Raw genomic sequence first — 25,951 nt, forward strand, 5'->3', positions numbered from 1 at the left:
AACCTCCTCAATATCCGTCTGACAGCCTTGTAAAGCCCCTCCTGAAGCAACAGGGAACCCTGCAATTGGGCTGATGTCTTTTGCCTTTAGCCTTGCCTACCACAGTGCTTAGGGTAAAATAGAAGTCTGACATAAGGATGCATTTTAGGTGACTTCCTCATCTTCTGAAGGTTTTGTGAGACTTCCTTGTCTGGTCACCAAGACATCCAGCCACAGTGGTTCCTGTGCAGCTGCCTGTTTCTTATTCGTGTTTCACCATCAGGTTTGTGTTTGCAGGCAATCATCTCGGTGAATGCACATAAAGACAGGTCAATGTGTATTAACGTTAATGAGTTTGAGTTGCTGTGGTTCTTCTTGTACTTTTGGGTGCACTAAAAAAGATCAGCAGATAACGCTGGGATTGTTTCTGCATAAATATTTCAAGCTTGTTTAGTTTTGCATGTGTTATGAGTTATCCAGCTGGCATGCGGGTTAGTGTCTGTCTATGACAAGAGTATAATCATGGTGGCAGCGTCAATGAATTTTTGGCTGATGTTCTTATGCCAGCAGCACTGCTAGTTAGTAGCAGGGTTTGGCTGTTTAGACCTTTGTTAATGAAGCTGGAACTACTTATGTAGGAGTTCAGGTATAGCAGGCACTTCCCAGGGAAAGATGCAAGGACTCTTTGCAACTGGAAATGAAGTCAAATTAGTGACATTTGCACTGATTAAAACATCTTTGCTGTTGCCTAAGGAGCTTTAGTGATAAATCCTGCACCTCTTGTGCTGATGTGGTAATATCCAGGTATTGCAAGCAGCTTCGGGCAATCTGGGCATACACTGTTCCTGTGCAGCTGGCAGTTGACTGCAGCGTGGCTAACTGCTGGGAAATCCCTTCTTCCTTGCACCAGTAGTAGGGCAGAGATGCTCAAACACTGCTGCAAGCTTAACAGCAACAGGAGACCAGAACTTCATCCATACAAGATGTATGGGGAAAGGTTGTCACACCCAGGGCAAGAGTTTAAATCATTTTGGTACTCTTGCTGACTGATTCTCACTGCTGTTATGCGCACCAGGCTTTTCCTCATTGGCAAAGGCTGTGGGCCAGTAAGACCTCAGCAGGGTCTTTCTGAAGATGTCCCATAAGCTGCCTCTGAGCAGCTGCAGCAGTTATCAGTCAGACTTTGGGATGGAACACTTGCGAAATTGAATTGGTGGAAACCCCACAGGTTTTCGGCTTAGATATTTAATGGGCCTTGCTATTTGGTGACATGGTCCTGTTCCTGCCTGTCATCTGTGGCATTTGTTATTCTGTGGGCCTCATATGGTGGTTTTGAGTCTGAATGGATTCTGACTTTACCAAATATGTCCCAAATTTAGAAGATCATTGAATTTTCATAATATATTAGTGGCAAACTTCCTCCTAATCTCTTGCTTGGGTGTACCCAGAAGGAGGTCTACACCATGGGAGCATGGTCGGTGACCTTGATGTGCTGACAGTCTTGTGCTGTGACTGGCATCCTAGGGTTAAAGTGACCAAACAGTTCTATCAGCCTGAAGCTTCCTATGAAAAAGCCAGTGTTTTACCAAATATCAGTGAGGTGCTGCCCAGGTTGGGTAATTTCTGAACAAGCTAACTCATGTGCTGCAGTGATGTTGGCAAGGCCAAGCAATCCGTGTGGATCTGTGCTGTGGTGGCTGTATCCATTTTTAACTTTGCTCAGAGGCCCTGGCTCGGTTGTCTGCACTGGCATTTGAGGGACGTTTTAGTAGCTAAACTACTAATTCTAAGGGAGCTGTCTCAAAACTATCACTAGTGGAAACAGCACGTATTATGTCAGTATGAGACTACTTGTGGGAATAGGACTAGCTATACTTCACTTACTATCTTTAATAAAATCATTCATGGTGTTCTTATCTATTCTTTTAACCCTTGTCCTCAGAGATTAGGTGATAAGACCTGTTCATGTGAACCAGGATCTAGTCTGGCAAAAATTCTTATCCTTTTCCTATACACTCTGACTTATTTATAGCTGTTTGTGCCTCAAACTCAAGGTAAATCTGTTTTTTATACAAGCTTGAATAGCCTAAACTTGGAATGATGCTCATTTGTGTCTCTTAAACAGGGTTTCACTGAGTATTTTGTTGCATAGCAGCTGTCAGACTGAGCCTGGTAGTGGTTCTTATCTCTAACAATGTTCCAAACCCAGTTTTCTTTACCCCTGAGCCCCTGTGTAAATGCAAGCAATAAATCTGAAGGATTCAGTCCTAAAGAACGTAAATAACTGTATTTAAAAACAAACAAACCAACACCCTTCCCCCCCCCAGCTTTACCACCAATGTTAAGGTGGTACACAGGTCTCAGAAAGCATGTTGCCATATAATAAGTTCTTCATTTTATTATCACTGAGTGATGGGAACTTTTTAAGAGCTGCTTTTAGTATTTGTTTTACCTTTTTTGGGTGAACCTTATACTCTCTTCTTCCCTTTGCTGCTTTTATTGTTTGGATCCTTTCTCTAGGTCATCCTTGCTGCTTTCTGGAGGTTTCCATTGCACCCGTGCCACCACAAAAGCTGTGGTGGTAGCACTGCTCCTGGAACAAGCACAGTTGTTGGTGGGCAGTGGGGAGTTGTCTTATGGCGTTTGCACTGCTGAGCCATAAACAGGGCATTCACTCTCCCTAAGAGAGGAGTTAGGTCAGTGGTGCCCTTAGGTATCCCTCTTCCCCTTCCCCCATGCTTTATTCTTTCCTAATACCTTATTGACAGGCTTCCTTTGATACCAATGACTCATGATGGTGTGAGGTGACATCAATACCATACTACACACTTCCTCTTCTCCCACAGCCTCTGAGAGTTATCTCTGTTCAGACTGCCTGGGACTCTATGCTATTTTTCCACTTGGTCACCTAAGAAGCAAGGAAATGGTTAACGTAAGTGAGAAGCTGCTTTTCAGAATTGTTGTGCTCATCTCAAAACAATCAGAACTGCTGAAAATGTTTATCAGAAAACGTACAGTCCTGTATTAAAAGTTTTATTCTAATATATAGCCTGCTCTGCAGTGTGATTAGGCCATCAACACACTAGGTAAGGAGGCCATTTTGCTACAGTCCTGAGAAGAGGTTAGTCCCTGAAAGGTACAAAACAAAGTGTGGCCTCATGAGGCAAATATCTGAGCCCCAAAGCTGCTTTTCTTTCTCCCAGCTGTACCAGGCAATCTAATAAAAGATATCTAGGCAAAATACCTTGCTTGCATGGTAATATCAAGAGGACTGCTTTTCAATTATTTTGACTTTATAGTTTGGTGAGTTATTAGCATAAATATACGGTTTACCATATAATAAGACCTATGATGTGAACTTCCTTTGTTGCAACTCAACTCTGAGTCCAAAAATCGTTACTGCAGACACTTGCCAAACCAAATTAATTGAAATATTCTCTTGCTCAAAGAGGCTGAGAGAAGAAAAACTTCACTATTTTTCACTTTTTTCCTTATGAGTGCAGTTTTACAAGTAGTTGAGTAATAGTCTGGATGGTCATGCATTTGGTGGTGAACAAGGTTATGACATAGTGCTTTGTTGCAACATATACATGGGCTGTACAACCTGCTGAAGGCAGTGCCTGATTTTCACACAAATTTCTCCAATGGGATTCAAAGTTATATTAGTGCTTTATAATATTTCATCTTATTTCAGGGAAAGAATGTACCCAGGATGAAAGCACAGCTGCAGCTATCTTTGCTGTTCAAATGGATGACTATTTAGGAGGCAAGCCCGTGCAGAGTAGAGAAATTCAAGGATATGAATCTACTGAGTTTGTGGGCTACTTCAAAGGAGGAATTAAATACAAGGTAAAGATCCAGCTGTCAAAATGTATCCTAAAAATATATGTAACATTGTGCCCTACTTAAAATATTTTGCTTTGTAAATGGAAAGTTTAAAAATAATTTCTTAATGCTTAGCGGTTTTTGGTCTGAACTACTTATTTTAGACTATAGGAGACCCAGTAATTGTACAGAAAGCAACAGCTTGTTTACCAGTGCCTCTTCAGATATGTGAAAACCTTTCTTAATGATTCCTCCCTACCTCCGAAAAAATCAAGCTATTCTGAGATTTCATACCTGTGTCTAAGAGAGCTCACAATAGGGACTCTGTGTTTGGGAGATAGTAAATATCACAGAAAATTCTAAGTTGTAGACTGAATAGTTTTGTTCAATTGCAGAACCCAATGTGCTTAAGTGGTTAAGAACATGAACAGAGTGGAAATGGCCAAAACCTCTCTTTAGTCTAAAAATGGTGCTTTTGCAGTCCTACTGCAGGTTTTTGCTTTGAGGTAGGTAAAAAAAACCTCCCAAATACTTCTAATGATTTTTTTTTTTTTTTTTTTTTTTAAAGATGTAGTGTCAGCCCCCTTGTGTCGCTTCCAGAAGCTGAATCTTTGGAAAGAACTTGTTTTGCAACATCTGTGTTGTTTTTTAAGAATAAAGTAATGTATCTCCTGAAAATGTCCCCATAGTAGGAGCTCTGGGAGCTGCTGCTCAGTCAGCTTTTTTTTCCATTGTGGAGGTTTGCAACTTGTTATAGTCTAAACAAGCAATTTGAAGCTTCTAATTCTGCTTGCATAAGAGACCTTGGCAGTGACCTAGCCACTCTTTTACTTTTTTCTTCGTAATTTCAAGAGCCAGTTTCTATTCCAGCCAAAGGTCTGGGTCTCCTGGTGGAGTGGAGAATAATCCCCCACAGAGGCAGGCAGCCAGGCTAGTTTACAGGAATAAGTTATGCTTAAATTTAGACTTTCTAGATTGTAAATCAACAGTTTGGTCTCACTTCCCCCAGTTTAGTGCTCCTTGCTAGGTTGCCTCCTATGTTGTAAATACTCCTTCTGGAGAATTACAGAGCTGCTACACTCAACCGGGCACTAAAACCACCCAGACCTCTGAGATGTAAGGAAATTGTGGAAAACTTATACAGGAGCTGCATGTTCTGCTTTTCCTCAGTCCTTATTTGACAACCTATTGACTTTTGTGCTAACAGTGTGGTTCAGTATTACCTCATCCTCTGGATGATGCAGCAGAGTGCTTTAAATCCTGTGCTTTCCCTTTGCTCACTCATCTGAAAACCCTTTGAAGCATGGTGATGCTTGCTCTCTCTGATAAAGGTTCACATCTGAGGGTTGAACAGCAGCAGTGTTTCCTGTGTCGGTCTGGTTTGTGGTCAGCACTGCTAAACAGTATAGTGGCTCTCCTCTTGCTGCATAAACTAATTTTTTCTCCTGATAGCTCCTCACTTGTAGCATAAAGTTTGCCAAAATCAAGCTGAAATAAAGCTTGCTGCTTTGTTTTGTTTTATTCAGGCAGGTGGTGTTGCCTCTGGATTTAATCATGTTGTTACTAATGATCTGAGTGCCCAAAGGCTTCTGCATATCAAGGGCCGGAGAGTTGTAAGAGCCACAGAAGTCCCGCTGGCTTGGACCAGCTTCAACAAAGGAGATTGTTTCATTATTGACCTTGGAATGGTAAGTCTTCCTAGAGCAAAACACACTGAAAAGTAAGAGATGCAGCATCTCTTCTAAGGTCTGAATCATCCCCTAAAATGCACAACTAATTTTGTCACTCACTCACGCTGACAGAACAACTTGCTTTAGAAAATCAGTTTGTGTTACGACACTTTGAAGGTTCAAAACTGCCGTAAATGTTTTCTGAAGTATGCACGATTTATCTTTCAGGAACTAGTTCTCTTTCCCGCTCTAGGCATTGGCATATTTTACTACTGATACTCGAACCTTAAGCTGTTCACAATAAGTTCTGACTTTGGCACTACCTACCAGCTGAATGAGATCAGTGCTAGGAATAAGGGTAGAACACAGATTGGACCTTTCTCTTAAGAGCATTTCTCCGTATTTATAAAACTCTAATTGTGTGTTAAATAGCTGCAAAAGCAGTTGTGTTGTTAAACTTGTCATATAAAGTGTTAATAAACTACTTGAATATTTTGAGAGGTCTCTTGAGAAGCAATCCTATACTTCAAAGCTTTCTGTTGAAAGCAAGTAGAGACAGTGCAATAGCATATGGACAGATAATTTTGCTTGCTTTGGCTGACTTAAAATATAGTACTGTCACCTCATAATTCATATTAAGACTTCCTGATACTAAAAGTAGTAAATAAGATGTAGTCCATTCTAGTTAGATGCTAGTTATCAATTTGAAATAATTCCCATGCCTGGAAATGTAGGCATGTAGGAAACAAAGGACATATGAAGGAAAATAGCTTATCTGCAAGGCAGCATCTGCTGTTGGTCTTAGCTGTAATGCTTCATAAAGGAAGTGGTCGGCTACTTTAGCAATATTTCAGAGAAGAGTTCCCTGACCTATTGAAAAAGGAGTTCTTCTGAACTCATGTTACACATGTGGCTTTTTTCTCTGAAAAGCATCCCCTGGTGTGACAACTGAAGTTGTTAGTATCAAGTAGCTATATTGGTTACGTCTATTTGATTTTTATAATGCTTAGCAGCCTTTGGACAGAACACCAACCAGTGTTTTCCCAACATTATCCCATTTCTCCTATGGCAGTGTGGTCTAATCATCTGAAACAGTCTAGTGATCAGTATCCCAACACTTATCTCTCAATGTCACTTTGAATAGAAGACCTAAATAATCTATTCCTTTTCAAAGTTAATGCATAGGAGATGGCCAATTTGGAACTAAATATATAGAGAAAATGCTTCTTTTGCAGTCAGGCTGTCCCAGGGCTTGAGTTTTCTGGAGTTTACGTCCCATGAACATGCTGTGGAACTAGTGTATTCCATGAATTTGACTTGTCCTGACCCTCATTGTCCTACAGTTGCCCAGTTCACCTAAAGTAATTACTCGGGTCATGCTGCAGACATGACAGCAGCACTAATATAACTAATATATAGTGTTTTTACATGTGTATCTTTGTGTTCATCCATTTTGATGAGATTTGTTGAGAGGAGAGCACTGCCACTAAACAATTTAGATGCCATACAGCTTCATTTCTAATAGTGAATGTACATCGTGAGCCTTTTTTAGTGCAACATCACTCTGGTTTCTGATTTCCTATTTGATAAGACAAATCAAGCAGCAATGCAACCCTGTGCCTTTGCAGGAAGAAAGATGAGATTTGAACAACATCTAGATCTCTTTTACCACGCTATGGGAAATGTCATTCAAATCACATGACTAATAACAGTACTTGGTCTTGCTATGTCAATGGTATGTGAGGGATGTGTTTTCCTGGATGTATTAAGGAAAAGTGTTTCGGTACGAGACATTTGTAGGAATTTCATCATAGGTTATTATATAAACCAGGCCTTTCCTGTGGAGGGTGAAAAGGCAATGTGTGACATACTTCAAGATGAAGATAAGTAAGTCTAGTGAAGTGCTTATAGAAAAATAGAGATGGTCCAAAATACACTCACAGTGGCAATCTTGAGCAAGTTTTAAAAGCACTATGTTTTTCAAGCTGAAATAACAATTACAGATTGAAATTTCCCATGACTAGAGGTCCATTGTAAATGGGTAAGTCTTTACAGGAGCTCTAAGTTGAATTTAAGCGTCCTTCAAAAAAAGAATTAAAGTAATGGGAGTAGCAATAATAAAGCAACATGAAGTGATCAACTGATTTTATTGAAAGCTTCTCAACTCAGTTCAGGAAGCTCTGCTGTATGAAGGCTGTCTAAAGTTGTATCCTTACTGATCAGCAAAAATATTCTCTACACATTTGCTCAGATTGAGCTTTGTGAAATGTAGGACTGGATTCTCTCTGGCTGACTTCCCTCCTAATGGGGGGCAGCAGCAGTGCTATGAGCCACAGGACTGCAGAGGGCAGGGAGGGGGCTGTGTACCACTCGGCCTCCTGGAAGAAATTAGCCAGCCCTTAAAATAAGGGGAGAGAAGGAATGTGCGGTAAGTACCAAACAGTTCTGAGCTTGGGCCTGGTTGATTGAGGCTGGAAAGTTTTGTCAGAATTGAAGTTCTACTAATGGAACATTACTCTTCTTCCCAAAGGAAGAACGCAGGCGGTGAGGTGATAACTATATCTCAAGTTAAATGAAGACTAAAGGTAGACTGCAGCCAGTTGTCCGTTCTTCCTATTCCTATAGTGGTGCTTATAAACTGATTTATAAAAAGCCATGAGGTTGCTGGTTTGAAATTTAAGAGCCTGTGGTGTGCTTAGAAACAACTTTTACCATCCAGCAATTAGTATATGTACTTCTCAAGGGCTCCAGGAATCACAAGAGAAAATTATGATGTTAGAACTCAAAAGTATGAGACTGAATAAAGCTGTTGTGATCATGTATCTGTCAGTATGCTTCTACTTGAACTGCTGATATAATAGGTATGTCAAAAGGAAAAAGATTGTTGTCTTGCACAAAGACACTAGAAAAAATACAACCAAAAAGGCTGGCTCTTTTTATTGCAGCTACTTTTGATAAAAACTGTTAGCTTGCTATAGATTACATTATGTTTACAAAAAGAAAATTAACTACTGCTTTTTAACAGTAAAAGATCAAGAGGACAGATATTTTCTTTATGATTATGACTGTGGGGTATGATTCAGCATCACGTTGCAATGTTAAGCACAGTTGTAGTTTTGCTTGCTTCTGTAATCTCGCTTCCTTCTTGCCTGCACGCTCTTCTAGGTGGCTTTGCTTCTCTTCCTTCGGAGAAACTAATTTACAATCAGCATATTAATCACTTTAATAAAGTTACTGTTTGGGTGTAAACAGAACTGGAAGAGCAGATTCTTGCATGTTGGAGTTCATCAGTTTAATTTTCTTTCTTTCTCTTTAATTTCCCCAGCATTAACAATTGATTAGTCATGTCCTTTTTCTGTGTTTTTTGTTCACATGTTTCTCCTACAACTAACCTATTCCCCAGTTTCCCCCAGCTAAGAGTTAAACTGTTGCTTGTGCTGTAGCAGAGAACTGCCAAACAAGTAGCAGAGCTTGAGGAACTAAACTGCTTTTGTTCTTTATTAATTTTGTGGACTTACTAAGAGCTTTAAAATGTACTTATATCTGTGCACAATGTATCTCAGTAAGCAAGCATCTCATTTTTCTGTAATGCCATAAACCAATTATTTTTACAGCTCCAGCACTTTGAACTCCAGCATTCTGGAAATTTGTATAGTCCCAAAGTCATCAGATGGAGAGGAAAAAAAATAATATAAACATTAAGCTTCCACCTGCCTTCAGTTAGAGTATCCAGGGTATGTAGTTTTCCTTCATACTGTATGGACTGGAAAGCTTTCCCTCAACCCCACTTTTACGCAGTAAAGTGGCTGAAACAGAGACAGTCATTAAAGCTCAAGGTGGACAGGACATACATGTATACACATGGATTCAGTCAGGTTAGTTTTCTTCCTGATACTGTAGGAAATCCAGATGTTTTACTGTTTAAGCAGCTGTTATTTAGAATTAATATCCTCCTGGTGCTCACCATTTAATGCGTGGTGGTGTAGCAGAAGCTGTTTCTAGCATACACTGTCATAACAGGTGTGAGAAGAAAAATTAATGTGGTAAGTGTATGTGTGGTACATCTGACTTATTTTTAGTCTGACAGTTTGTTCCCGTCGAATCAAATGGGAGACTCCAAGACTGATTACAACGGCACTATTGTAATTATACCAGGGCCAGGCTCACCATGGCCTCGGCAGCATTCTGACTGAGTGAATTGAGAGGTTGTTTTGAATTATCAAAACTCTACAACTTTCAATGGTTCAGTGTGTCCCAGTTTCAACAAATGTAAAAGGCAGATTTGATGAATATGTGAAATGATTTTTTTGTGTGTGTGTGTTTTTGGTTTTTTGTGTTTTTTTTTTTTTTTTGTTTTTTTTTTTCCTCCTGCTTGTATCAAGAATTCAACAGTCAAGACAGGAAAAAACATTAAATAATTTAAGTAGAAAAATGTCTCCAGAAGCCTATATTCACCTGGTTCAATCCAAACATTCTTCTTACTATGTATATGTCAATTCCAAAGAAAGTTTTCCATAGCATTTGGACTTTTTTTGATTTAGGGCTTTTTTTTTTGCCCTCCCCCTCCTTTTTTTTTTTTTTTTTTACTTAAAAATAATAATTAAAACAACCAAATCCCATGCCACACTCCTGCTCTTAGGCTCTCCGTTTTATTTCCAAAAACTTGGTGTTTGAAGTACAAGCACTAAGGTAATATGCCTTTATTTTACAAACAATTTTACTGAGAACTGAAGGCACTGGAAGTATTTCTGTTGTTTGCAGTTCATATAAAAACTTTTTTGCAAGTCTGTTTGTATTTTGTATTGGCATTTTTCCTTTAAATCTCATAACTTTAAGAGACTAGATTTTAACAAAGAACAGTTTCAGCTAAAATTAACTCTTGCCTTATTGGAACAGCTGTTTATTAATGACCACGAAGAGAATGAATGGAGTCTCAGCTGAGTGCATGCCAATTATTTTGATAGTAGCATGATAATATATGTATAAAAGCTTTGCTAATATTTATGCATGTTCAATCTGCCTCTGGCTTTGCTAGTTTTATTCTACTTCCTTTGAGAAGTGGTATCTTGGGTTCACTCACATGGGAGCATGAGGAGTGCAAGCTTCTTTGGGCACTCCTGCATCACAGCTACTCTCTTCCTGACCTACCTTTCTTTAGATGCCTCATAATCCTTTCTTCTACCTGCCCACTGTGAAACCACTACGGGCACTTTCTGCCATTTGATTATTTGCCCAAGTTCTGATCTACTTCTATCTTAGAAACAGAAGCAACTAAGCTTAAGAGAGGAATTAAGGCAGTAATAACCTTACAAACCTCTTGCTTTAGCCCTTTTGTATGGGGGGGGGGGCGGGTTAAGAGAATGTAATGTGGTGTTTAACACGAGCACACAGAACAGAAGACAACATCCTGACTAACATAACAGGATCCTCACTATAGTTTTAGCTGACTCAACTAAGTGTGGTCACTTTTTTTTTTTTTTTTTTTTTAATTGAGGTGCAATTACATCTTGGGAGCATGTTCTGGTTCAGATGCAGGCAAAGGTGGAGAGCTTTAGGGCATTTCAGGGCCTGACAACAAAGAATGGTGGCACAGCAGCTTGTGGGAGTTGGCTTCAAGTTTTTCCTTATTAAAGCTTAAATTTTTATTTTAATATTTTAACATTAGTGAGACTTAATCTCTTAAACATGTCACTGCTATTTTCTACCAAATTGAAGTTTCACAACAAATTTGCTTTGAATTAAAATTTTGAAACCTGTATAATTTGTTTAGCTTTTTAATGTCTCTTCATGTAAGAGAATGCGAATCAGAAATTACAGTATGAGCCTGGAAATTACTAGGTATTTCAACAAAGATACAGGTTTAAAACACTTCTATGCTGAGAACATCTTTGTAACCAGAACAAAACTCTGAGTTCTTCACAGTTTTAAGCTGCTTGGCTTTTGCTTTCATTGCCCTGACTAAGATTTACAGAAAAGACACCAGGATTCAGAGTGTATTTTCATTTGCCTCCAAACTGAGCAGTCTGCCAGCTGAATACAGAGGTGGCTGTGTGTTAGAAGGGAAAATTTGGGTTTGTGTGATTCCTGAAATAAACGTGTTGGTTTTGTTTTCCCTTCTCTTGCTCTACATGCCCTTTGGGGCTGGAGCAGGAAGGCAGGAGGTGTACTTTCACAAGCCCCCTCCAAAGAGGGAAAAGTGCCAAGGTACCCTTGCTCACAGTTACAGGAACCATGCACAACTATCCTGCCATGCACTGCTGTATAGATGCTAAATGTTGGGTCATTTTTAACGTGCTGTAGAAATCTCATATGACTTGCTCAAGGTCACTCTGAAGACCAGAAGCTACCAGGAGTAAAAGCAGTAAATCCTGCTGCTCTGTAACTAGAAGACCGAACCATGTCCCCAGAATGCACAGATGAGGAGAGACCTTGCTATGACTGTGGTGTGTATGGCACAGACCTGGTTTGCTTTCTCAACCTCCCTCAGGAGCTCTAGGGTCATCATTGTGATTATTCATGATAGCATTTGCTGACCCTCAGTTGCTAATGTCCCACTGTGATGTGACAAGTATATTGATATCCACAAACATTAATATCAGGTAGCAGAATAGCTTGCTTTCTTTCATATCATCTCTCTCAAACTCTGTTAAACAGATTAAAAACCCAAACCTACTAGTACAAGCTTCTAAAAATAAACTAGGCTTGGCAGAGGAATAACTGATGAATGAAGTTCCTTTTTTTTTGAGGGGTGTGAACACTTGAAGTCTATTTTCATTTTAATGGAAACTTTTTTTTTTTTTTGGTCAGCCTGCCAATTCAAAATAAGGTTAGCAAAACAAGCCTAAAAATAGCAAAGGTGTAGTACAGCTAAGAAATTGTGAAAGTACTGAGTGAGCTAAAGCTAAATACCATATTATAACCCTAGTTGAGCACTTTATATGTATAATATATGTCTAAAAATAAATACATGAATACTAAGATACAAGCCAAAAGCTCAGTTGTCTGCAGGACATGGTTAGATAACAAGTTGACTGTATTTCAGGTAAATATAGATCTATAATATTAGTGTTGTCAAGAAGTGGCTTTAGCTAAAAAATATGTCTTTTTCTGGTTTTAAATTGTTAAAATCCCAATCTGTCTAGGGACTGAAATAGGTAAGCTCTATCAGGAGGACAAGCTTGTACATATCCAGCTGAACTACCACGAGGCCTCAAAATTAGATATATTTAAAAATAAAGATGATTTTACTTCAGAAGAGAAAAGAACTAAACCTAAGTTCCTGAAAGCTTGTAGCACTAAATGCTTAAGATATTTGTTTAGTGCTCATAGTAAATACAGTAAAATATTACATACTTTGGGACACCTTTGTGACTTGTGGCTGCTCACTTCCTTCTATTTGATTATACAGTACATCAAGTTTAGCCTTCAGAGTTTTAATAAAGAATACTATCTTTATTCTCTAGTGCTGAAAAGAATCAGATATTTGTTTCTCTAGCTTTTAAAATCAATGTTTGTTTGTTTGGTTGGGTTTTTTTTAAGTAACGAGGGAAGATTGAGCTTATAGGGATGATATGGTTTATCCATGTGAACTTCAGATCAAGGATGTTTTCAGGCACTGCTCGTTGATGCAACTTTTTTATGCAGCAGGAGAAAACCCTACCACACAAGGTTTCTCAGAGTTACAGCTTACAAAATTTCATATTTATTTATTTTAGTTTAGGACAAAAGTATTTAGACCACATTGTTTGGGGGAATGTTTCTGTAGTTAAGGAATGTGGGCTCCATAAGGAAAATAATGAAGTCTGCAAATCAAAAGACCTGAAATCCATTACTGTAGGTTTTTATTTGAAGTCTAGAGCCAGTGGACTGTAGGAGAGCCTAGTTTAGTCACTTGCTGGCTGAAGGCAGACTACCCTGTGAATGCAGGGTAGCTAGTGGGTAGTTGTGCAGTGGGACAGCTAATGCTAAGACATGCTAAGAAAAGAAAATGTAACTTTATTGTCTGAGAAGTAAAGGTCTTTGTAATTTGCAGTGACTATTGAGTTCTTACAATATCCTTGTGGCCAGTACAGTAAATACCGTTCATTTTGCAGATGAGAATACTTGTTTGAAGTTGCATGGCCAGTTACCAAAAGACAGACACGTACAACTGGAAACTGAACTTTTAACCCTTCCGAATGAGTAATCTCCATGAATTGCAGCATACACACTAAGGCAATAGCTGTATAATCTCTTCAGCTAATTCTATATATATGTCCTCTTCCTCTTCCTTATTGCTTCTAGATAGGGAACTAAAGAATGCCTAATTATTGCTGCTATAACTTTAGTGATTCCTGTTTTCTCATGTAGTTTCAAATAAGCTCAATTAATAGGAAGTAAGCCAAGATGAGAATGAGTAAGTTTGAGTGCTGAAATTCTCAGAAATTAAAGGAGTCTGTGTTTTGGAAAGTCTCCTAAAATTTGGGAGATGTCTGAAGCAGTGCATAGTTATAATATATATATTAAAAACTCTGTTCAAACTGAAACTTTTTACTTTCTACAGACTCAAGGCAGTCTTTCATTAGTTATTTAGAAAAAAATCTGTTTCCCCAAATATGCACTGATATTTTCTTTTCCTGTGGAAATGTTGAAAGTCAGATTTAAGATAAAAGTCAGACCTGAAGCCAAGTATGTCTCCAGATTCTGGATATCTAGTAAGCTGACAGCATTTAAACCAGAACTTGGAAGCAGATTTTTTTATTTTATTTTTTTTTTCCCCTTGTCTTAAGCCTACAGTCCTGCTGCTAAAGGCAAGCTGAAAACCTCACAGCTTTTGTTGTGTAACATCTGCAAGTTGCAAGGCATCCAGTTCTGGGAATCTGTATAATCCCAACATAAGCTTGAAACTTCATATTTGAAGGATGCTTCCAAAGGGAAGCGAACTTGGCTGTGAGATCACTGAGGTTTGTTTGTTTGTTGTTTTTTGTGTCCCAGATGGCAAAAAGCATGTATCAGAAGTCACTAGCACTGTTTTGCATGCAGATGGCATCGATGTTATCTGTCTTCTAAAAGTCTGCATCTGCCAGTACTGAGAAGCTGTGCTTCATCTATCACTTGTCTCAAGCTACTATTTCAAGTACTGTTAAATAATAGTGGTCAGCAGAAATGGCTTTAAAAGCTTTTTTTGAATGAAACAGGTTTTCATCCAAAATCTAAGTTTTATACAGTTGTATATAGATTGTAAAAATAAGACCCCAGTAACTTATTCAGTGAGGGTCCTGTTTAAATCCTTGTTATTTGCTTTGTAGGTGAACACAAACCAGTTAAATCTTGTTTAAAGTTGAAAATTGTAGGGTACCTTTATTTCTGTACTATTTGGGCTAGTTGATAGAATCAAATCACTTTCTTACAAGAGAAGGGAGTTGGGGGGAAAAGCAACCAGCCAAGCTGATTAATTCCCTTTGACTGGCTCCTTCCAGCTCAGCCTCTAGCAGCTCTGTGGCTTATGTTCTGCTTTTTTTTTAGTAATTTTCATCAATACTAAACTCTGAATTCTTTATTCTGAAATGCTTTGTATTCAGGATGAATAATGGGACTTGCCAAAACTGAGGGTCCTTGGTATGTGGTGTGACTGGATTGGTGACCTGTCTTAGGCTGGTTCTGGCAGCTCTCCTTCCTGAGAGATGCCTTGGGAACATGCCTTATTCTGGTTGAATTGCACTTTCCCAGTCACATGCAGGGCATACCTGTTTGCTACCCATTCAGCCACCACTGTACTCGCTTATCAACGTGATGAGCAGCTTCTGCAGTGCCTGAGGAGCTCCTTGTAAAGGTGGCAACAACACAGGGGTGGACTGCCCCTGGGTCAGCAGCTTATTTGTACCTGCTTGTAGCATTTCCTGAACACATCTCCTGCAGATGTCTCTTGTCTTTATTTTAGTCAGTTCCCGAGGCAGGAAGGGGTCCATCATCTACTGGGGAGGAACTGACCAGAAAAACTGGGTATTCCTGATCTGTAAATATTTAGAAGTAATTTATAAAGACGTTTGTGATAACAACAGTTGGAAGGGCTGGCGTTACTCTGAGGTTAATGAAATTTTATGAGCATTAAATCAGCTGTACACTGAGGAAAAATCTTTGGTGAAGAAAACTTCTTATTGAAAACACTGATGTCATCCATTTGATGTGGTTTGATGCAGCAGAGTGTGCAACAAACATCATTCTACAACAAAAAGTCACCAAAATAAAAACTGGATTGAAAGATCTAACATTACTTTTGAGTAGCATATGCAATCAGGATTTCCTTGAGATTTTGAAATTACTTTGTTTCTTGCCATAGACAAGAACCAGCACTGCTGAGTGCATAGATGAGAAACTGCCAGATATAAAATAAAAACAATTCGCAGTAGCAAATTTAGGAGTTTCAGGTTCACTGTAGCTTCACTGATGTTCTTGTGGCTTAGATCCAGTCACATAATTATTAATAAAATATTAATTTCATAATTTTGCTCAGCATTGAATCTTATTGCTAATATGTGTGTGCTTTTAATTATTATAGGAAATCTATCAGTGGTGTGGCTCATCATGCAATAAATACGAGCGGCTGAAGGCTACTCAAGTTGCTATTGGCATTCGGGACAATGAACGAAATGGAAGGTCTAAATTAATCACCGTGGAAGAAGGGAGTGAACCAGACCAGCTCATAGAGGTATTGTGATATGCATACCAGTTACTAACTTAGCTGTGAATAAAATGGTTTTATACCTCAGGAACTAAATAGGGTTGGTCTCAAGCCTCAAGTTCAAGGATTCCAAGAAGTCAGATTTAGGTTATGGGAGGCCAGTTTATGCTTCTTTTCCCTCCTTATCCGAGCACTGTTAAGTTCATTGGTCAGCAGAGTCTGAGGTAATCATCTGAGAACACTTTTTCAGGAAATAAATGTTTGCCTTTTCTGAATTAGCTGTAAAGTGTCTGAATTAACAGCAGAGCTCACACCTGAATCACACTCGCTGCTCTGGATGGAGAAAGAGCAGCATGGAGGTGGGGCAGCACCAAGCAAGAGGGAAGATACAGAATTAGTATGTCTAGGAAGCAAAAAAAATGTAGCAAATTGCATGGAGATGCATGAAGCTAAGCACACTGCTTTGCCTAACCATTTCTATGACAAACTCTCATGCACCTAGCCTCTAGTGAGCCCCTTCCTTTTGTATTTAAAATGTTTAACCATTTACTTAGAGTAGAAAAAAAAAATACCGAACTTACGGAGTTTTCAAATCTTGAAAAAAAATAAGCATTGATGAGTTGTTGCAGGCAACATACTAATTAAAACATTCATTGTCACTTTTCATTTGTGTGATAAATTAAGCCTTTTCCATTCATTCTCCAAAAAGAAGGAAGAGGGAAACAGGATCATAAAGCAGTCTTCAATAAAATGGAAAATGTACAGTTGGAATATTGTCTTGTACTTTAACTTCAGGAAGTAATGCTAATGGTGCATGCAGGTATGCCATTAGTTTCAGTGGTGCTTGCATTCAGTTTTGTCACATGCAGTATAAATAGTTATTGCCTAAGCATAAAACATACCAGGTGCTGAGTCGCCACCACCCGTGGCCATGCTTGCTGTCGTCACCACCCCTTTGGCTGATCTGTCTATCTGCTTGCAAAGGCTTTTTTCGCTGTGGGTGTAAATACACATGTGGCTGTGCTCACAGTAGGGGAGGTGGCACCCAGCACACCAGAGATTTTTGAAGGGTTAAAAAAAAAACCCAAGCAAACAATCCCCTTTCTGGCTTTAAGTTCCTTGTACAGACTTCTCACATGGGCTCTGATGTGACACATGCCTTACACCTATAACTTTTATACAGAGAGCACAGGTTGACAATTAGAGCCCAACCTCCTGCTCCTTATTTGAATCACGGTTTTGCGTTGCAGCCCTCTCTGGGCCGCGGCTGGGTGGCACCGTGGGAACCTGCTGGCACCGTCCCCTGGCAGCAGCCTCCTACTGCCAAGCCAGTCCCGTGGTTTGTGCTCGAGGCTCTGCATGGTGTTTCTGATAAGCTCACATAAGTGAGAGATGGGAGCGTTTATCAGAAAGGCTGCACTTTGCACCTCTTATTGACTGAGGTACAGATGCAAAGTCGAACTTGTGCGCGGCTGCACCAAGGACGAGGGTAGCCGCAGGGATGGCTGGCTGCCTCCTCCCCCTGGCAGGCTATGAGCAGCAGGGATGTGCCGGCCCCACCCCTGGATCTGTTTGCCAGGCTATTTCAGCAGCGTGCAAGTGTTGTTTCGTAGCAATCCCTTGACAGATGCTTAAGAGCAGGAAAAACAACAAGGTGGCATTCTGATCCTGTAGTGCTTTTTGTTTTTTGTTTTTTGTTTTTTAATTAGGGAATGGAGTGACAGAATGGACAGAAAGGAACCTTAAAGATCATCTAGTTCCAACCCCCTGCCATGGGCAGGGACACCTTCCACTAGAGCAGGTTGCTTCAAGCCCCGTCCAACCTGGCCTTGAACACTGCAAGGGATGGGGCAGCCACAACTTCTCTGGACAACCTGTGCCAGTGTCTCACCACCTTCATAGTGAAGAACTTCTTCCTTATATTTAATCTAAATCTACCCTCTGTCAGTTTAAAGTCATTCCCTCTTGTCCTGTCACTACATGTCCTCAAAGAAGTCCCTCTTCAGATTTCTCATAGGCTCCCTTTAGCACTGGAAGCTGCTCTAAGGTCTCCCCGGAGCCTTCTCTTCTTGCTGAGCAGCCTGTTTTCATGGGAGAGGTGATCCAGCCTTCTGATCATCTTCATGGCCTCCTCTGGTCTCACTCCAATAATGAATATTTTTTATAATTTTCTATATATTTATTTTATTTCTATTTATATTAAATATTTTTTATAAATCCTTTTTTCACTTGCACAGTAGTGTATGAAGAAGTTTCTGCTTTTCCTTTTTGGATTGTGAATATAAAGGGAAGAAAAACGTGTAGTTCAATACAAGTACGTTCATGGCTATCATTGCCACCACTGTAATGAGCCTGATTTGGGTGAGTTTATCATCAGCTGGGGCTTACCCTCTAGCTTGCATCATGCTAGGTAGCTGTGATTTAGGAAGCACTGCTCACATAACAGGGTCTGCAGCTTAGCTGTGGCTGTCCCACTCCAGGCTCTGAAATGTGCTGCTAATACACCAGGAGGGTAGTTAACCTCACAAACGTATAAAACCTACTAATTCCTATTTGTGTTAAAGCAGTATCTAGTTCCTGGTGCTCTTCATTTTGATTTCTCCTTGCTCTCACAAAATTGTCTCTAACTTGCTATAGGACTTACCCAGGCTGACTGCTCTGCATCAGGAAAGATGGGGTTTTGCCATCTCCAGCTTTCTTAGAAAAAGGTTGATTTTTATTTACTAGGGAAAATAATTATATACTTTAAATATTTATTTTGTCATCTAGTGTGCCATTGAAATCAGAGTGAGATTTCCTGAAATTCTCTCAGATAAATATCAGGAATGATTTCCCCTCCTGTGAGCTAGAAATCTGCTTCCATACCAGTGGCTAAACCAGCTTGTGCAGTGCTGCCAGAGAAGTGTTCACCAGGCAGGGGCTGACGTACCCACCATGAGTACCAAAGTAAACAGCCGATAGCGATCTTAGCCCTGCTCTGTAAGCACAGAGTCCTGACTCCCAGCCAGCAAAGCAAGACTGCTGTGCCTACGCCCACAGAGGCCAGGCACAGGCTGATTCAACAAACCCTGCCAGCCTTCTGTCCTCCTATAGGCTTAGCAGAGGTAGCTATGGCCAAGCTACATCCCAGCCAGACACTTTCCTGTTGGGAGCTGGGGAGTTGCGGGTGAGGTGAGCTAGTCTGACAAGGGCAGTTGCCTACTTTCAACTACCATTTTTAGCAAGAACTGGGAACAGGCTGGCGCTGCTTGAGCAATTTGCTCATGGGAGAGAGCTGTCTGGAGCATGCTGTAGGGCTGGATCAATTGATGTGGCAGGCCAGCAAGACACAGCTTGCTCTCCCTGGGAAAGAAGAGCATCTAGAAGCTGGGCACATGAGTAGTTTTGACAGCAGCAAGCCTGTTTTTCATCTGCTGTAGTGACCAGGGGCCACTTGAGAACGCAGTGACTGTCCTGTGCAATGGGTGCACAGAAGGTCTCATAAGATGCTGCAGGAATTGCTAGAACTCTTTGACTGCAAAGAGGAGGCAGAAACTTTCTGTGCAGGCACATCAGAGGTATTTGATCTGGCTGGTTTCACCTCAGTGTTTGTACTTCAGGTGAGGTACTGACTGGCAGTGCTGTATAGGATTGCTGCCTTATAAATTTAGAAAGTAACAGACCACCTTGGACAAATTGCTGCTGTTGCTGCTCAGTAACTGTGACTGACCTCCACAGTCGCAGCTGCCCGTGTTAAAATTCACCAGATGCCGATTCTGCCCTTATTTTCGCTTGTAAACAGCTGAATAGAGTTACTTATTCTGCTGGATCTTAGGCCTGAATGTTCAAATTGTGTTACAGGAAATTTTTCACCTGCATGGAACCAATCCAAAAATAGGTCTTAGCAACGCTCGAGTCAATTTGGTTGCTCTAGAGTGACCACATTAGGGTTAAAGCTAGCTATACTTCTTTTTTTAACTTTAACCAAAAGGAACACTAAATACATAGTTTCAAAACTGACCCCAAATTCTCTAGGGTCCATTGTGGGCCCTGTTGCTTGTCCTTCTGACTGCTTGCAGCAGTAAGCAGAGATGTCACAGCACTGCATTTGGATACCCAAGAGATCACTGAAATCACCAAGGTCTTGAGAGAGCAGCCACAGTAACAGGTAGTCATGGTCAGCATGGACAGTTTTCTAACTGTATCTGGGATCTCTGCTCTAATTCTGAAAAGAGAACAAAACTGGGGAAGCTTAATTTTAAAAACAGTTTCCCATGGTCTCATTATTTAGTGTTATGGGAAATAGTGAGTGGGATGAGTGATGGACTGAGGTACCCTGTTTCCTTTCAGTGAAGTTATTGTGCACTGTTTGGCTAGTGAGTGCGTAAGCTGTGCTTCTGTTTTCAGCGTAATGGCAAACTGGAGAAACAAGGAATTGGAGATGTCTCTGTGAAGTTTAGTAGTTGATCAGCAAGCTGAAGCTGCTTGCGGTAACGCAGGAAATGCAGAAATTCAGCTCATCACCTAAGAGAAAGATGCAAAGCACCCAATCCTCCATGTGTAGCGCACCAACACCTTGATCTGGTATGATACCCCTAGAGATGAAGTAGGAGAGGAAGATAAAGTCTTAGTATAGTTGTTGTACTATATTTGTGTAATTTGAAATACTAGACACCCTAAAAGATTTTTAGTTTGACAGTACTGTTCTGACTACACAGACTTATCTCCCTGTGATACATTTCAAGTATCTCAGTTTGACAGTGTGTCTGCAGGGTATAAAAGCCAATGAAAAAGGAGGATAGACTGAGTTTTAACTAAACTAAGTATTGAGCCTGCATCTGTCCATTCTACTTAACCATGAAGTGTTCAGCTAATGCTTTTCAGGATGGTTCTGTTTTCTCTGAAGTCAAAACTGCCTGATTCTTAATACTGCTTCATCATTCACCTACAAACTATTCCCTTAACACCACAGCTCTTAGTATATGTGATTGCTGCAGTTTTTACTGCTAAGGCTTTTGGCTTTTGTTCAATTTTTGTAAAGGTTTTCATGTTCATGCCTGAAACAATGAAACCCACATGAAAATGAAGGATCATGTTAGTACACATCTTTGTCATCGCTCTTCTGCCTTTAAACAAAAAAATGCCACAACTTTCATTTGCTCAGCATTTGCAGTTGTTGTGTGCCTGGTTTTGTGAGAATTCTAGTGACCTTACAACAGATGAGTGCAGACTCACTTCTCATAAAATACTTGTGTAAATATTCAGCTAGTTTAAATATTGAACAACAGAGGGCACCTCTTCCTCCTTTCTAATAATGCAGCCTTTCTCCTCCCTCTTTTTTCTTTAAAACTCCTAAGTGAGACTTAATCCTGAGAATTCCTGAATGCCATTGTGTTCAGTGGTGATTGTTTTTGCTTACAGTGTGAATAAATACTAGACACAGAGGTATGGTAATGGTTTGATCATATTACAGCCAGTCACACCTTTCTACCTCTGTAACTGGAAAGGGACTGGTAGCACTACACAGTCCTAACTCAGTCATGTAGATAAATATCAAAAACACAGAAAATAAAAAGATCCCATCACAAATGCAAGTTACAGAGACTGCTTCTCTAGAGACTCAAGTAATGCAAACATCACAGTGTCAGGCTCCAGTAAACCTTAAATTAGCTGGATAGGTGTCTGGCCATATGGACAACAGAGCAGAACCACCTCCTCCCTCCTTAAATCTAAGCCCCTAAAAATTACTAGCTGCAAACCAAAGATAATTTCCAAGGGCGGCACAAAACACTGTGAGGTAGCTGGGAAAAATTAAGGCTTGCTGAGGCTTGTAACTAGCATAAGTGGGTTTGCCAGCGCAAAGGGCATGCTGCTCTGAAGGAGCTAGGCAGGTTCCTGCAGTCCCGTGGTCCTGTCACATGGATCATTGCATAAGGCTCAACGAGCAGTGCGTGCACCACCGGTTTGGTACCTGCTCCTTTCCTTGAGCCAGCAAGAGTAGGATCTGCCATCCCAACCCTGCAAAAGCAAAAAGTGCTGCTCTCATGGCATTTGTATTCTTATTCCCTTGCTTTTGGTTGTATTATGAGTCATGATAAGGAGAGGCTTGTTTGTTTTGTATACAGAGGACTGGAGGAACAGTGAGAGTGAGGGTGATGCAGGAGGAGGAGGGGTAAATTCTTTCAGTGGAATACAAACTCCAGGCATTTATTAGGGATTGAGCTATTGTTTAATCATGTAGCTTGTACACAGCTACATGATAAACTCAAATGTTAATAGTTCATAAGCAATGAATTGCATGTAACTATTATGGTCCAGCCTGACCTGTTCACTAGCAAGAAAATGCCCAATATGAAAAATACCTTAATGAAGTCATATTAGGCCAATTTATCCATGGCTTTGGGGATATGTAAGCCAAAGTAGTATCTTTTATTATCTGAATTGAGGCAGTTGGAAAAAATGGACAAGCTTCCAGGGAATTTTGTGAAGCATACTAGAAATGAATTTCAGTCCCAGGGCAGAAGCAGTATTGAGCAGTTACATACAAAGGAAAATGAATGCATTGAGAGAGGGGTGAGGACAATGTACCAGTCCCCTGTGCAAAGACTCAGCTATGCAGTCAGACACACAGAGAGGTTAGCTACACTTTCATGAGAAAACAAAAACTGAAGAAAGCTAATGGGCAGAAAACAGCAGAACTACTACCTATAGTTGCTAGCTGTAGTTTCATTAGGTACTCAAATGAAACTTCTCAGGCTGCTTTGAAACTACAGGTCAAATTTACCCCTCAGGAAGACACATACGTTTCTTCCCTGGAATGGTCTTGGATATATGCAGGTGTCAGCAAGAACACAATTTGGGTCTTGCCATTTTGAACAGTAGGAGTTTGTAGGATGAACTGAAAATAGTCCAGGGAGAAAAATACTGCACATGCTTGTGTGCCTTTCACAGCAACATCTGTCCGATCTGAGGAGTGTTGGTTTATTTATCATTACACTGTTTAATTAGACTTTATGATGGGCTATGAATGTGGATACAAAGTACAAACACCTTGCCCTGCAGGGAGCCAGCTTCAAGCTGTTAAACGCAGGTGTCCTGTTTTCTTCCTAATTACAGAGTGTATCTCCTTCATTAAGGACAGTCTTTTTTCTTGATGAAAGGACTCCATTACACAACCTGTGCTCAGACAAAGCATGCATGGCCTGGATTTCAGCAGGCTTAGCTACTTTGCACCAGCTGAGCATTTTGTTCACTGTTTTCTCCAGGCCCAGGTAGAAAATCAGCAGGTTTTTTGCCCGAGAATGGCAGAGGACTCTTCAGCTATGTTGTGAGTTACCCACAATGTTCTTCAAGCTGCAGTTTTGAAGCCAGGTACTTAAATGACAGGGAACTGAATAGGAGCTGCAGGTGGCAAGTACATCTGAAAATGAGGCTTTTAATTAAGTCTCTAAATATGAATTTCAGTGCCTGCATTAGAAATTTTACTTCAGAATATGTTCAGGTGTACCGTACAGCGTGGCATGAACTAAATCATTTATGAACAGCTCTAATAATAGGTGGTTGAAAACCTAATTTCTTACATTAAGAAAGATGCTTCTATAGGAGGTAATTTCAGTGAATTTCTAAAATCATAATGAATTTCTGTAAGTGCTTGCAATTAAATTATAATATGTCTCGTTTGCATTCTTGTGGGTGAGAAAACCACTCATCTTTGTTATGTTTTCTTCTTCAGCAGCTGTAGCGCTTGCAGGGTTACCACATTAGTCAATTATAATCTTATAATTACATGTTAGAATATTAATGGAGTTTGTAATGGCTTTTTTCCTTTCTGTGCTAGACTATCAAGAAATCTATTGATGAAAACCCACTATAATTTTCAGTTATTAAATGAGCATAATTAAGAAGGCAAGGCCAAAGAAAAGAGTTGTTAGCAGTTATCTCCACGTGGAGCCGTTATTTCCATGTACTTTCTAGCAATGGAGGGATTTCATGGAGAAGAACTGTAAGGGCAGAGTTTCTTTGCTGTATAAAAAGCTCAGAGATGTGCTGTTTCTGGAATTCTGCATCTCCCCAAGACAAATACACCTTGGAAGGTTGTTTCGGTTTTTTCCACCAGGTCTGCCTCATCCCAGCCCTTGTGCAGAGCAATTCTCAAGGGATCTCTGTTCAAGGTTGCCTTTGAATTGTCTTTAGTGAAAGTTGTGCAGTGCGGGAAGGGCTCAGGGAGGAAAACTTTGCAGGGTTTTTTTTTTTCAGAGGAGTCTGCATATGCAGGTTGTTCTTCCCTATCCAGGCTGTATAACACTGGAGTAAAAGCTCTCTCACATCTAGGGAAGGGTGAAGAACAGCTTTATAGAAGAAACTGTTCCATGTGTTATGGGATCAGTTCAGTATTTCCACCACCACCGAGTGTGTAACATTGAAGAAATGTGTAAGTATAATTATTGCACTTACTGCAAAGCAGGTTATTAGGGCCAGGTCTTTTGCTTACATACCTGCTTATGACTTTGATACTACCTGGCTTTACCCGCAAAAATAAGAGGCAAGTAATTAAGATGGATTTAAATACTGCAGTAATCAGTGTGGCAACTTCAAATTTTTAAGAGCTGTAAGTCATAGCCCCTTTGTTGAACATTTTGGCTTCTTTACACAAAATTGGAGGAGGTGTGGGATCTTAAAAGACAAATCAGTGAATGGAGGGCACCTAAACTAGCAGGAGGAAATTATTTTCAAAGAGCTAAGCAGGATGCATCTCCTAGACAACCAGGTGAAAGAAACATTACTGCTCTCTCTCTTTTTCTGTCCTAATAAATATTTAATTTACTTCAAGCTTCAGCAGGAGACATTAGAGAAAATCTATCAGAATACTCTCTGGTTTGCTTTCTTAAACATTAGGGTCCAAATATATGCTCTGTCTTGGACACAAGAGTTTGGGTGTCATACCCCAGCCATACCTGATCTATTGGGGTCTATGAGACTGGAAATGCTGAGCTTCTGCACACACACGCACACACATGGGTGGTGTGCTGGGAAAACATTTCAGTGCCTCATATTATGAACTAAGTGCTGAAACATCTTGCTGCAGCTCCCTCTGTTCTCCCTGATGCTGTTTACCATGGCTGCCTTCTGCTCCTTCCAGTGGCTGTGCATCACCTGGGAACTGCTTTTCTAGCAGGGTTGCTGGCTGCCAACCCCTGCTGCTGCCTCAAGCTCAAGCTTCACAGAGTATTTGCCATACTTCTCTTTTTACCCCAATATCGATATGATCCAGCATGCCAAAGCCTCAGGACCTGCCCGTGTGATGGCACTGCAAATGCCCTGCTGCAAAAGTGGAGGCACTTAAGGTATGAAAAGCTGGGAGTTTTGAGGATTTTAGTGGATAAATATTCTTTGCCTAAGGCTCCGCGTTGGCATTAGTTACTGACTGATTTCCATTATTTTCCAACACATAAACATGCACTGTCATGCGCATAAGATTTTTTATCCTTCAAACTGGGATCTGCAAAGCTAAAAAGACTTCAGCGTGTGCCTGACTTTATGTCTCTATAAGCAGAAAAAACAGGCATCTCAAGCACATGTGCAAGTCTCTGCAGGATTTGGGTCCCAGTTCTAGTTCTGGTGGTACCAGAGACGCATGTAACAAAGGGATAAGATTAAAAAATGAGTATAAATGCAAAAAAGATACAGTAGTGATTACTTACTGCATTTTTAATTATGCTGCAGGTAGGCAGGTCGATGAACAGCTCAGTTCTCAATGTTCAGCAGCAGTAATGGTTACAAAAAGGCTGCTGTGTTTGCATATTTACTGCCATTCACCCTCACGGTTTCTTTAGTGTGG

At 40.3% G+C, this 25,951-nt stretch overlaps 1 protein-coding gene across 6 annotated transcripts in view; it reads left to right on the forward strand.

Annotated features, from left to right (window-relative positions):
• The window catches only part of SCIN (scinderin), a 69,107-nt gene that overhangs the window by 23,322 nt on the left and 19,834 nt on the right, over positions 1 to 25,951 (forward strand). For all 6 annotated transcript variants that reach the window (XM_030494495.1, XM_030494514.1, XM_030494506.1 and 3 more), the window contains 3 exons: positions 3,674 to 3,828; positions 5,331 to 5,492; positions 16,012 to 16,161. In XM_030494495.1, the coding sequence (XP_030350355.1) occupies positions 3,674 to 3,828; positions 5,331 to 5,492; positions 16,012 to 16,161 (467 nt within the window). The remainder of the gene's footprint in view (positions 1 to 3,673; positions 3,829 to 5,330; positions 5,493 to 16,011; positions 16,162 to 25,951) is intronic.

The sequence above is a fragment of the Strigops habroptila genome, chromosome 1 (assembly GCF_004027225.2).
Source record: "Strigops habroptila isolate Jane chromosome 1, bStrHab1.2.pri, whole genome shotgun sequence".
Lineage (NCBI taxonomy): Eukaryota > Metazoa > Chordata > Aves > Psittaciformes > Psittacidae > Strigops > Strigops habroptila.